General features: G+C 42.7%; 1 protein-coding gene across 5 annotated transcripts in view; it reads right to left on the reverse strand.

Moving 5' to 3' along the window:
* The window catches only part of TNNI3K (TNNI3 interacting kinase), a 278,366-nt gene that overhangs the window by 19,935 nt on the left and 244,922 nt on the right, over nt 1-13,509 (reverse strand). The window contains exon 24 of one of the 5 annotated variants that reach the window (XM_047788641.1): nt 3,731-5,641. The exons of the other annotated variants lie outside the window; for them this stretch is intronic. Within the exon in view, the coding sequence (XP_047644597.1) occupies nt 5,614-5,641 (28 nt within the window). The 3' untranslated portion in view covers nt 3,731-5,613. Of the gene's footprint in view, nt 1-3,730; nt 5,642-13,509 lie in introns of those variants that run through there. 5 annotated transcript variants of the gene reach the window in all.

The raw sequence follows: 13,509 nt of genomic DNA on the forward strand, positions 1-13,509 counted from the left end.
CTCCCAGTGGCCTACATCTGCTTCATGACCTGGCCCTGGTTACTTCTCTACTTTGTCTGCTATTATTCTTCCCTATGATTATTTTGCTCCTTTTGGCTTCCTGGCTGTTTCTTGAATTCACAGACATGATCCTGCCTCAAGGGATTTGTACCTGCTGTTCCTACCATCTGGAATGCTCTTCCCCTAGAGGCCAGTGGCTTTCTTGTTCACTCTATTCACAGCTTTGCTCAAATGTTAGCTCTTCGGGGAGGCCTTCCCTGACCATCCTATTTAAAATTGCAAACCACATCTCTTTCTCTCTCTATCCTTTAACCCTGCTTTAACATACTACATCATTTACATTTTTTTTTTTTTCCGCTTTTTAGGCTTGCACTTAGGACATATGGAAGTTCCTGGGCTAGGGGTTGAATCAGAGCTACAGCTGCCGGCCTACACCACAGCTCATGGCAACACCGGATCCTTAACCCACTGAACGAGGCTAGGGATAGAACCTGCATCCTCATGGATACTGGTTGGATTTGTTTCTGCTGCGCCACAATGGGAACTCCTGCAATGTTGGATCCTTAACTCATTGAGGGAGGCCAAGGGTCAAACCCGCATCCTCATAGATACTAGTTGGATTTGTTACCACTGAGCCACAACAGGAACTCTCCTACATCACTTACTTTGAAAAATTTGTCTGTCGCTTCTCTCTCTCACTAGAATAAAAGCTCTATGAGAGCAGCAAACAAGCTTCATGTTTATTTCATGTGCTGTAGTGTCCACAAAGCCCTGGATAAATATTTGCTAAATGAAAGCCTAAATTGAAGAATGCTCACAGCCCTTGGAACTGAGACAAATGGAAAATTTTTTATGAAATTCTTCTTGAAAAAAAAAATGCATGAGGTCCTTTGTTAATGCATTTTCTTATACAATTTTTTGAATGGTTGTATGGAGGCCCTGTAGGGATTTACTAGTTGACTCTAGCCTGTCTCTGGCCACAGCTAGTGTGACCAAGCAGCAGCCCTGGGGTCCAAGTAGTGTGGGGTGCAGAGGGCCTGCACCTCACTATTGGAAGGGCCAAACCCCTTCTACCCCAGGCAGGCCCATAGAGGTAACCCCTCTGCTGGTTTCCATAACCTGCTGAATGGGGCAGAGACCAGGCAGTTGACATACCTAACAGGTTCTTTTGAATGTTTCCAAGCAGTATTTTTTTTTTTTCTTTTCATTTTTGGCTTCCCTGTGGCATATGGTGTTTCTGAGCTAGGAATCAGATCTGAGCCTCAGTCATGACCTATGCAGTTGCAGCAACACCAGATCCGATCCTTAACCTACTGCACCCTACTGAACTGATTAGTATCCATGAGGACTGGGGTGTGATCCCTGGCCTGGCTCAGTGGGTTGAGGATCTGTTGTTGCTGTGAGCTGTGGTGTGGGTTGTAGATGTGTGTGGATCCTGCGTTAGGGATTTGACCCCTGGTTTGACCCCTGGCCTGGAAACTTCCATATGCCACAGGTGCAGCCATAAAAGCAAAAAACAAAAACAAAGAAAAACTCCCTGTGTCCCAGTGCTCCTGAGACACCACTGATCCCATCGTGCTACAGCAGGAACTCCCCAAACACTATTAATGCCAAGTACCACATGGTTACTGTGTGTTTTAAAGACTTTTCACGTAGAAGAATTCACCGAAGTCTTTGTGGATGCCACAGTGAAAATTACTTGACTGTGTTTGCGGCTGCCACGATTGGGCTATTGCCAAATGCCAAAGTTTTGCATAGAAACTTCTCTAGTGAAAGCAAGAACTCCACATTCACCCTGCCTTTGGGACTGTGGCCTGGGAGAATGGGCTTGTTCTCTTGGACACATAACTGAGACAATGTAGCAAAACAGGAATATCATACTCACAATTCTCTGATGCAAAGCCATTAAGTTTCATAGAAGGATCACTTAGGATAATGTCTATAAAAGCATTTCTTAAAGTCATAAGTGCTAGAACATCTATTTCACACACATATATATATATTTAATTTCTCATTTCATATTCCCAGCAACCATGTGGGATGGGTATTACTATTATTGTTATTATTTCAAGAAACTGAAGGGCAGAAAGGGCAGGTAATTTGCCAGAGGTGAGTGACCTGGCCAGTAACAGGGAGGAGAAGGATCACAACACACACCGTGGCTCCTTGTTTTTCTGCCCTGCAGTGTTGCTGAATTAGAGAAAGACTTGTGATCTGCTGGAGTGAAGTGAACACATAGGGTCTATCCTCTCATTAGCAATTTGGATTTTTCAGTATCTAGTGGATGACTGGGCTTGGTGTTAGAATATCGGGCTTCTGGTCATGAACCTATTGATGCTTTGGATCATGCAGTGCTGGGTTTTATATGTTCACAGTCGAATCCTGAATTCCCTCAATAGGCAAAATTTTCACTAAAGTCAGGGGCTAGGGTAAAAAAGACAACAGACAACCCAAAGAACCCCATCAATTTTAATCCAGATTTGAATCACACACTCAATATTCCAATCAGAAAATGAATAATGTCATTCTGGGATTACTTCCTTAGAGATTCCTCAACCCACCCCCATACTTGTATACTTTAGGGAGTTAGAAAAACAATCGCTTCCATTTTAGGAATATGTGGGGAAAAGACAGAGTTCCTCTTTTTCATGCTATTTTTAAAATATATAATATCCTCAGGAATAAGTTTTCTACACTGTGTTGAAAGAATTAGTCATGCAACTCCCACTGCAAATATTCCCCAAGCACCACTCTGGAAGCACCTCTTGGTCAACCTTTTAATATGAGACACCAAGCTAAAAGGAAACCTCGTCCATCTGGGGAATGGGTAATCCGAGCCTCCGTGGGTTCCCCTAGGAACTCCAGGAACATGCTCCCTTTGTTTATATGCATTTGCAGCTGCTGCCTCCTTTGGAGTCTGGCTCTTAGCAAGTGCAAACAGCAGCTCCAAGTTCAGCACTGCCTTAAATGTCTTTCTTTGAAGCCCTTGAGTCCACAGCCTTCTATTTGTGTCTGGCCCTGATTCGTCATGGGCCTGAATACTTCACCTGCTACATTAGGTTTCCAGTAGTGCCTGAACCAGATTTTTTAAAAAGAACAGTCTCTGGCCAGTGAATCTCTGCATGAGACAGCTGGAAAAGTGAGAAGGTTGGAACTGAGACAGATAGTAATTACCCCCTACCATCTATCTTTAGAAGGATATTGAAATACCTCCTTCACCTGGCCTTTTTGCTCTACCTGGATCCCAGATGCTTGTTTAGAAGATGAACAACAGTGGGAAGTAGACCCATGGTCACTCTGGGATTTGGCATGGTTATGCTTCATAGTAGAAATGGCATTATGAACAGAGTAGCACAGATTTTAAAGACATTTTTATTTATTCTCAGAGATCAAAACACTTACTATTTATTAAGTAAAAAACAGCTAGAAACATTCATTGACCTACTTATTCATTCATATATTCACTGATTAGACCTCGTACCCTCTTATCATCAGCCCATTCACCAACTCTGTAAGACAAGGACTAGGTCCATTTTGCTGATCACTGTATCCCCTGTGCCTGGAATATAGTGGGTCCTCACCAATTATTTGTTAAACTAAGAGAAGAAAGAAAAGAAATGAAAAAGGCTCCACGGAAATGAAACAGTAGCATTTAATAGGGGATATATATATATATGATATATATATATATACACACACACACATACACATATGTATATATACACCCACGAACACATATATATGCATGTTTATATTCAGGTAGGAATTTGTTGTATGAGAATATATATTTCATACAATAGCTAACATTTATTGAGCAGTAACTCTGTGCCAGACACTATTTTAAGGGACTTGCATAGATTGTTTCACTTAATCGTCACAGTAATCATGAAATAAGTACTATTAGTTTCATCATTTTATAGATGAGGAAGCAAATAGAAAGAGGTTAATTATAACTGGCTTGGCCAATATCATATTTGGAAATGTCATTGCTGGAATGTGAACCTGGCCAGTCTGCCTGGGAGAGTTTACTCTTAATCACTACTATATACAACCTCGAAAAATATCACCATTTCACCTCTGCAAACCCCCACGGTGATGGAGAGAGGACGTTTGCTAAAAAATGCTCTGAAACTAAGGCTGAGCTGTTGTCCAAAGGAGAAATAGCTGTGAGAACACTGTCCAGTGAGCTCACCTAGGGCGCAGAGAAAGTGGAACTGTGCCTTCACTGGCAGGACCCTGACACAGCCATGGGACTGCTGGGGCCTCTTCAGGCTTCTCTTCACCTCTGTCACCAACTGAGCAGATTAGAGCCCCAAGCAAACACCCCAGGATGAAACAACTGTAGGTGCAACTTCCAGGACCAGTGTAGTGAGGGGCTTCCCTGCCTTCTGTTAGGCTGATTTCAGGTTCCCCACCCAGCTATTCAGACATGTTTCAGAAGGACTCCTATCTTTGTCACCCTGAAGTGGACCAGACCCAAATACCTCTTACCATGTTCAGGGGCTCCTTTCCTCTCTTTGGCTATTATTGCATTAAAGACGGAGGCCGAACAAGGAGCTTGTTGCTTTTTCAAAGTTGTCAGGCATCAGTTTTGGTGTCAGGGACAGAAGGGAGAGAGAAGTTTGAAGGAGATGAGTGGAGGCTGAGAAAGAGCCAGTGGCAGAGGAAGGGAGGAAGTGATGGGGTTGGGCAGGGGGCATGAGTGGAGAGCAAGGCCTTGGAGAGGAAGGTGAGAGCTTTAGAAAGGAGGGGCACTGTTTCTTTATCTGAAGGTAAAGAGAAGAAGTACTTGAGAGGTTTGGAGGGACTAAGGAAGAAAGTTTGTGGCAACCCTGAGAGATGGTCTCAGATTTTCAAGAAAAGTAGGGGGTAAATTCTGTGAGTATATTTAATGAAAAAGAATTGTTCTAATTGTTATAATCAAAGCACAGATAACAAGCATTTAACAACAGAATAGTAACTTATAAATGCTAACATTCAGTTTATCTCAGCCATAATATACCCTCATCACAGATACCTATCCTCACTTGAAAAAAAATTTCATGAATAAAATCAAATTTCCTTTTAAAGATACATTCTGTGGGATTGTTTTGTAAAACCACTTACTTTATGGAGAGAGTCTCAGAAGTTTTCTTTCCTATTATTCTAGCTTCCCTATTATTTTAGTTTAGAAAAATCAATTTAAGGACTTTTAAAAATTGTACTTTTAAGGTAAGGTAATTTGTTTTAAATTGAAGACTAAATACTCCCTCAAGGATGTGTATTTGTAAATGGGATTTTAAGAGTGCATTCTTTATTTATGGAAGAGAAATTACATAAAAGCAAAATGTGAGACCAAAAACCAATACAACAATTTTGAGCTTAAAAACAGGTATTATTTTGAACACCATTCATGATGGATTATAAGGCCTCTATCACTGACTGTGTGTTCCCCAGATAGGCTGCAGGGAAAACCGAGAAGCCATAAACTTACTAACGACTGGTAGTATCAATTAAAACCCTCGAGCAGCGTGCGAGGTACGCTGCCTTGCTATGAAGGAGAAGTTGACAGGGAGAGTGGACAATCAGAGGTCCTCCGGAAATAAGAATAGCATCTCAGAGGAGAGCAAGATTCTACGGCTGCACTTTGGATACACTGGTCCTATAAGGAAAGAAGAGGAAAACACTTTGGAAATCTCATAAAGAAAAACAGAAGAAAAAGGGAACAAATGGTAGGAAGCTCTGTGGAAACAGGCGATAAAATGCACAAGTAGGTGGACCTCCCTTGCGTCCTCTCAATTTCTAGAAATGGTGTGACAACTCTTCTGGCCACTCAGACCAAAAAAAGTAGAGGGTCACCTCTGATGACCCCTTTTTCCTCAATCAGCAAATTCTCTCCCTCCAGTGGGGCAATACTTCCCCACATCTATTGCTGTCTCTCTGTTTCTGCTTGCCTTAGCTGGGAACCTCCTGGCTGGCCATCTGTCCTCTGGTACCCTGTACATAGCTGCCAGATTAATCTTTTAAAAACAGAACTCTGGCCAGGTCATGACTTCCACCAAAACTGCGAATGGCTTCCCACTGTGTGCTGAACAACAGTCAAAGATAAATCACACTAAATATCACCGAAAGCAGTTCTTAAAGCATGGTATCTGGATCGCGAGCCTCAGTTTTCCTGAGAACTGGTTAGAAACGCAAAATTTCAACCCTGCATCACACCAAACTCTGGGAGTGAGCCCAGTGATTTGTGCTTTAAGGTGCTTCCAGGTGATTCTGATGAATAGTAACTTTTGAGAACCACAGGCTTAGTGACTGAAACCATAAAGTCTGTCTTCAGATGGTCTAGTCTCAAATCCTCTTTCTGCTTAATGCTGTATCCCTTACCCAAGCCAATCTCTGAATCTCCCTTTTCTCATTTGAAAAATGCGGTCTAACTGAGGCCGCCACTATGAGTTATGAACAATAAACCATACATAATGCTCGACACAGGGCCCACACATAGGGAGCCCTCCGTTAATACCACTATTGCTAACCATTGTTATTGAAGGCTGCCCCTGCACTGATCCTAAACTACCTTCTACAGGCTGGCTCAGCTGACCCACTCACAATTTCCTGGCAGGTCTTGTACCATTAAACCAGCGCCTTGCTCATATATGGCCTCAACTGACAGGAGAATCAGTGAGGAGCAAATGCCAGAAAATTCTTGATGCCAATTAAATGCCTTAGGGAAGGAGCTTAGTTTGAAATTGAATGGAGTGAAAATTCTAATGAATGTAAATGAGGCATTGATTTACTATCTGACCTGAGAAAATATGATAAACCAGTTGCTTTTATTCCCATCTGTAAAATGGGATTAATGTCATTAACCTCCTTTAACAGAATTACCCCTACAGATACACTGCTCATAAAAAGTGTCCACAGGTGTTGAGAATGATCCCTGTGATACACAGTAATGAATCACATCTGCTAAAATGGGGACATGCTATGAATAACCTACCACAACAGAGCTGGGGACAGTGGTGTTTCAAACTGTTATCGGGGTTTCCTCGTAATTCTGCTTACGGGAACATGCACTGTAAATATTCCTTTTAGACTGCTGTCACATTTGGAGAGAAGTTGCTAAAGAAAATATCATCTACCATTGTGGTTAACGATTATTGAGATCATTTGTGTGAATTGTCAGTAAGGATATATTGTCTGAGAATTTTCTAATCCTGGAAAATCCTTGGAATAAGCTGCCTTCACCTGTCGTAATAAGGGCTGTGGACATGGAGGGCACATATCCACTATTCCTACTGAAGAAAAAATGCCTGAGATAGTGATTGGGACTCTGTAAGGCCATCTTCATCTGTGAAGTAGGAACCATGTTATTTGTAACCTGTGATATTCCCCAAGTCTTGCCATTCCTCTTTTAAACCCAGCACGATGAACTAAAGCCTGAACCTGGCAATACTATAACTAATTTCCTCTGCCATGAGGTAGCCCCTTTTCCGCTCTAGGCCACAACAGAGCTGTGGAAATGATGTGTCTATAAAACAGGGCTGACCGTGCCATTGCTGCTGAGGCCGCATGGCTTAGGTGCCCAGCAGGAGGCCTCGACTACTTCTGCTCTTCATCTCTTATCAGCTCCATCTCTCCCCTCACCCTGTCCCGTACACAAACAGTTCCACCCACATACCAGTCCCCATGGTGGAAGGACTTGCTTTCTTGATTCTAGGTACTTACTTCATCGTAGGTCATGGATTTGATAATGCCTTCCTGTCTGAACTGTTACTGTCTCAAGTCAGGAACTAGCATTTACCAAAACATGTGGAAGTTATGAACCCCCTCCCCAGGCTCGTAAATATGTTTGACCAAGTGAGTGAATGAATGAGTGGACAGCAGCATTCACTTTCTAGTCTTAACATTAGCCATTTTGTTTTTTTTTCCTGGCTGGTAGGAAATTTCGGAATGAAGAGAAATGGTTAGATTATTAAAAAAATCTTGAAACACTGAAGTTGTTTACAAAAAAAGGATCATCTGCCCTTGAAGTTCTGGCTCAAAGATTGCCGAGGAGGACTTCTGTGAGCAGGTGGATGATCTCTCCATTCTCTATAGGCGCCTAAAGACGTCAGTGCTGTGTGCTCTTTGTCCACATTTTCTTTCTCACCTGTGTCAGGTATCAGCACCTTGAGGGAATGAGGAAGGTAAAGTGGCTCTGTTGGCATTAGGCTGGCATGGGTAGAGGTACAGTCCTTTTAACAGCCAAAGGTCTCCGGTCTAAAGAGTCAGTTGAGGGACACCAGGTTTCTGAAGATGATAATCTCAGACTTACCTTAGATTCTATCATATTTCTTGTTTGACCTAGCTCTGATGTCCTTGTCAGATTCAGCTTTTAATTATTTCCATCAGTGTTCAGTCTCCAGTCCTCACCTGTTGTCTCTGCTGCCTCAGACCTTGATCTCCTTAGTGTGACTACATTGGATGGTGGCCACCTGTCTGACCTCAGTTGTGTATGACCTCAATTACCTGTGATCTCTTCTTGACTCCTGCCCTAATTAGGCCTTCACTTGCGCCTCTTGTAGGACTGGTTGCCAATAGCAACCATCAGAGTGAAACTTCAGTTAAAGCACATCCTCTCCCAGTGTCATTGTGACTTGTATGGGCATTATAAAATGTTACAATATGACCATAACTTTGGTGAATCATATATATAAACACTTTTCTTTTTCCTGAGAAGTCACCAAAAATGTGTTTCAAGTCTCACACTGCATTAGGGGTGGGTTTTCTGTAGAATCACAAATGATGAAGGAAAAATAAGTGACTGTCACTTCTCAGGCAGGGCATCAAGTCTCAGGTTGGGCCTGATAAAGCTCTCTTATCCCCTGTTAGTTTTCTAGGGCTGCAGTAACAAATCCACGAACCAGACAGCTTACAACAACATAAATTAATTTTTTCACAGTTCTAGTGGCTAGAAGTCCAAAAGCAAGGTTTTTACAGGGTTGGCTCCTTCTGAGGGAGAGGCTGTTCCATGCCTGTTTCTAGCTTCTGGTGACAGCTAGCAATTCATTTTATCTTATCTCATCTCATCTTATCTTTGCCTTTTTAGGGCTGCACCTGTGGTATATGGAGGTTTCCAGGCTAGGAGTCAAATCAGCGCCTATGCCACAGTCACAGTAATGTGGGATCTGAGCCACACCTGTGACCTACACCACAGCTCATGGCAACACCGGATCCTTAACCCACTGAGCAAGGCCAGGGATCAAACCTCTGTCCTCATGGATGCTAGTCAGATTTGTTTCTACTGAGCCACGATGGGAACTCCGACAAGTGGCAGTTCTTGATGTTCCTGGCTTGTAGGTGTCATCATCTTTGCTTTGCTGTCTTAGTTAGGCTCTCTCCTGTGTGCCTCTCTCTCCTCCTCTTATACCAACACAACTCATTTTAGATTAAGGGCCCACCCTACTCCAGTATGACCTCGTTTGTACTTATTACATCTGCAACAACCCTATTTCCAAATAAGATAACATTTTAAGGTAGTAAGGGTTCAGTCCTCAACATATTTTTGGAGTAGGTGGGCACAATCCAATCTGTGCCATCTCCTCACATATTTAACCATAGCCCTTACCTTGTTTTCATCATGAGTTCCAAAGAGAATTTCTTTTTTTTTCTTTTCAGGGCTGCACCCATGGCATACGGAGGTTCCCAGGCTAGGGGTCGAATCAGAGCTGTAGCCACCGGCCTACGCCAGAGCCATCCGAGCTATGTCTGCGACCTACATCACAGCTCATGGCAACGCTGGATCCTTAACCCACTGAGCGAGGCCAGGGATTGAACACCAAGCCTCATGGTTCTTAGTCAGATTCGTTTCTGCTGCACCATGACAGGAACTCCCCAGAGAGAATTTCTTATGCTCTCCTGGAAAGAGTACACATGGGCTTTGGGATTAGTCAGATTAGTCAGACTAAGGTAGACTCCAGCTTCCCTCCTTACCACCTCAGGGCATATTTCCTGTTTTGACTAGTTTTATCATCTTCAAAATGGAGGTAATATATATATCCTGCTGGTAACTGGGAATATTAAATTAGTGAATGTACAGTATATAATAAGTTCTCAATAAGTTCTATTGAGAATTTCCTTCTTTAATGAATGGTGACGATGATGATGATTACTATTACTATTTTGCATTCTTAGGCCTGTACCTGTGGCATATGGAAGTTCCCAGGCTAGGGGTTGAAGCAGAGCTATAGCCACCAGCCTACACCACAGCTCACAGCAATGTCGGAAACTTATCCCACTGAGCAGGGCCAGGGATCGAACCTGTGTCCTCAAGGATACTAGTCAGGTTTGTTACCACTAAGCCACAATGGGAAATCCATGAATAATTATTAAATAGCAGAGAGAGGAGATCTTATTGTGACACAGTGGAAATGAATCCAACTAGTAACCATGAGGTTGTGAGTTCGATTCGTGGCCTCGTTCAGTGGGTTAAGGATCTGGTGTTGCCATGAGCTGTGGTTATAGGTTGCAGACGTGGCTCTGATTGCATTGCTGTGGTGGTGGTGTAGGCCAGGTGGCAGCTGTAACTTCTATTTGACCCCTAGCCTGCGAACCTCCATATGCCACGGGTGCAGCCCTAAAAAAGCAAAAAAAAAAAAAAAGGGAATTTCTATTAAAATGAACCTTCATCTCAATGTTTCTCTGGGACTTAATAAGGAACATTTCAGTACAAGTATATACACAATCACACTAATTGTCAAAAAGCATCATAAAATCCTTTTAGCTAGTGAACCTCAAACAAAAGCAGAGTTGTAGATGAATGCCTTAAAACAATCGCTCCTGACATTTTGGCAAGAATGCACTTATTAGACCACATCTGATACCTGATTGTAAAAATAAACAAGAGCCTAAATCATCTGGCTTTAAATGCTCTATAAAATCTGTATTTTAGTACTCTGTTATCTGATTTGTAAAGGAAGCTTCTATTTTGGTGTGCCTGGGTAAATCTTGGCTATGTAAACTTTGAAAAGCATTTGAATTAAAAAAACATGACTATGTTTTACTGCTTGACAATCTTTTCAAGGGAGAAGAGGCAGGAGCTGCATCACCAAGATAACTTTATTTAAACATAATTAGTTGCTGGAAGATTATTTACTCCCTTTAGTCTATAAGAAAACAAAGGTCTGTCAGCACCAGATGCATCTGAATCTTACAGATGTGGTTGTGGCTTCTGAAATCTTTATAAAGATTCATCTTAAATATGCTTTCAGGTCTCCCTTTTGTGAAACTTTGAGAGTATAATAGAATTAGATTTGCTGAATTTCGCTAAACTGTAAAGTAACGTGTCGTCAGCTTCACTTACTTCTCAAAAAATATTTCTCTCTAGTAATGCTCATCAATCTAGCTTTTCAACCCCTAAGCAGGAAACTCTGAAACAAAAAGAATGACTCCATCAGTTTTGCAAGTGACAAGATGTTAAGCATTAACACTCTCCCACTGTAGCACCAGCTGCCTCTGGATAATGAAGACTTGCTTAGGTTTGGTTTGGAGAAAACGAGAGGAAGAGAAGTAGAAGGAAGAAGGAGGAATGGAAAAGGAGTGGCTGTTGTAGTGAGAATGCAAAATTCTCTGCAGATGTTCAAGATTCTGAAGAGGGATGTGCCTACTGAACAATCCTTTTCTCCTAAGGGAACATTGCAAGAGAGTCACCATCAGGTTCTCAACCCCTAGCAGTGCCTCTGCATTTCCACCTTTCCTGGACTCACTCTGACAAGAGCACTGGGAGTACTAGAGTGAAATTATTTGTTCATTAAGAGAAGGGATGGGGGAGTTCCCGTCATGGCGCAGTGGTTAACGAATCCGACTAGGAACCATGAGGTTGTGGGTTCGATCCCTGGCCTTGCTCAGTGGGTTAAGGATCTGGCGTTGCCGTGAGCTGTGGTGTAGGTTGCAGACAAGGCTCGGATCCCGCGTTGCTGTGGCTCTGGCGTAGGCCGGTGGCTACAGCTCTGATTAGACCCCTAGCCTGGGAAACTCCATATGCTGTAGGAGAGGCCCAAGAAATGGCAAAAAGATTAAAAAAAAAAAAGAAAGAGAGAAGGGATGGGGCCTTAGGCAAGTTCATTCCCAAACTCCACTATAAGTGCTCAAAAAATGTCTGCGTGAATGAACTAGAAAAGCACATGTGGCCCTCTAAGTCATACTAAATTTTCTTCCACAGCCAATTCTTTCCTTCTTTTTTTTTTTTTTTTTTGTCTTTTTGCCATTTATTGGGCCGCTCTCATGGCATATGGAGTTGCCAGGCTAGGGGTCTAATTGCAGCTGTAGTCACCAGCCTACACCAGAGCCACAGCAACGCGGGATCCAAACTGCGTCTGCAACCTACACCACAGCTCACGGCAATGCCAAATCTTTAACCCACTGAGCAAAGCCAGGGATCGAACCCACAACCTCATGGTTTCTGGTTGGATTTGTTAACCACTGTGCCACGATGGGAACTCCATACAGCCAATTCTTAACCTCAGGCACCTCTGCTGTGATCTCAGGCCAGTCAAACAGTATGGACTGAGCAACTTGTGTGCTTGGTTGATCTAAAAAACAAATTCTCTGACAATGTCTTTGTTAACCATGCAAAACTGGCATCAACTTTAAAGAGCCAAGAATGTTTTCTTCTTCAAGTGTCTTGTCATGAGCAAAGCTCATAAGACAGCAAAAGTCATCTAAGGCTTTCCATGGTGAGTCATTTTCCGGAGTGAGAGGCAGAAAAGGCCAACTTTGGGGGCTCGCAGTCCGCTCAGTCACAAGGCTTGTTAAGAGAGAAGTTTTCCATGTGGAGTGAGGCATGCTGCAGTGTAATGCCCATTTAGAAGAACATAGTATGAAGTGTCTAATGAGGAACGTATAACAGTATAAATAGCATTCTGTCACTGGTAGGTGTTGGTTCTTTTACTCAATGAACTTTTGATGAGGAACTACCATGTGCCAGGTGCTATTCTAGACACTGAAGGATGAAGGCAGATGGGAGTGGTGTGGGAGTGGAGATGCATATAAAGAGGAATAAGGCATATGGTTGAGATGCCGGGCAGTTAACTCAGTAGGTCTCAGTTTCATCATCCACCTTTCAGCATTAGAGATTAGCAAACTACAAGTTGTGAAACCTCTGGGTAAGTTAATTTCTTTCTTTCTCATTTTTTTTTTCTTTTAAAATCATGATGCCTGGATCCTTACCATTTAAAGAGATAGCCTCATAAACAGAGGATCGTGTGCATGGTGTCATCAGCACATATTAGCTGAGTGCCAAGAGCCACTTCTGCAGTGCTGCCTGGGGCCATTCTTGGGTTCATGGTGGAGCTTTACTCTGTCTATGTCACTCATGTCTCATCTGTATCACCACATCTTCTCTACTCACCTGAGTCTTTCTGATGACTCTTTGTAAACACAGCTGCAGAAATCATGCTCACCCAGAGTCACTTGAAATTTAGAGATGTGTTCCAGTGCACTTTCAACAAAGACTACTGGTTGCTTCATCCAGTCCCATCCAAAGCCTTATAT

Source organism: Phacochoerus africanus, chromosome 8 (assembly GCF_016906955.1).
Source record: "Phacochoerus africanus isolate WHEZ1 chromosome 8, ROS_Pafr_v1, whole genome shotgun sequence".
Classification (NCBI taxonomy): Eukaryota; Metazoa; Chordata; class Mammalia; order Artiodactyla; family Suidae; genus Phacochoerus; species Phacochoerus africanus.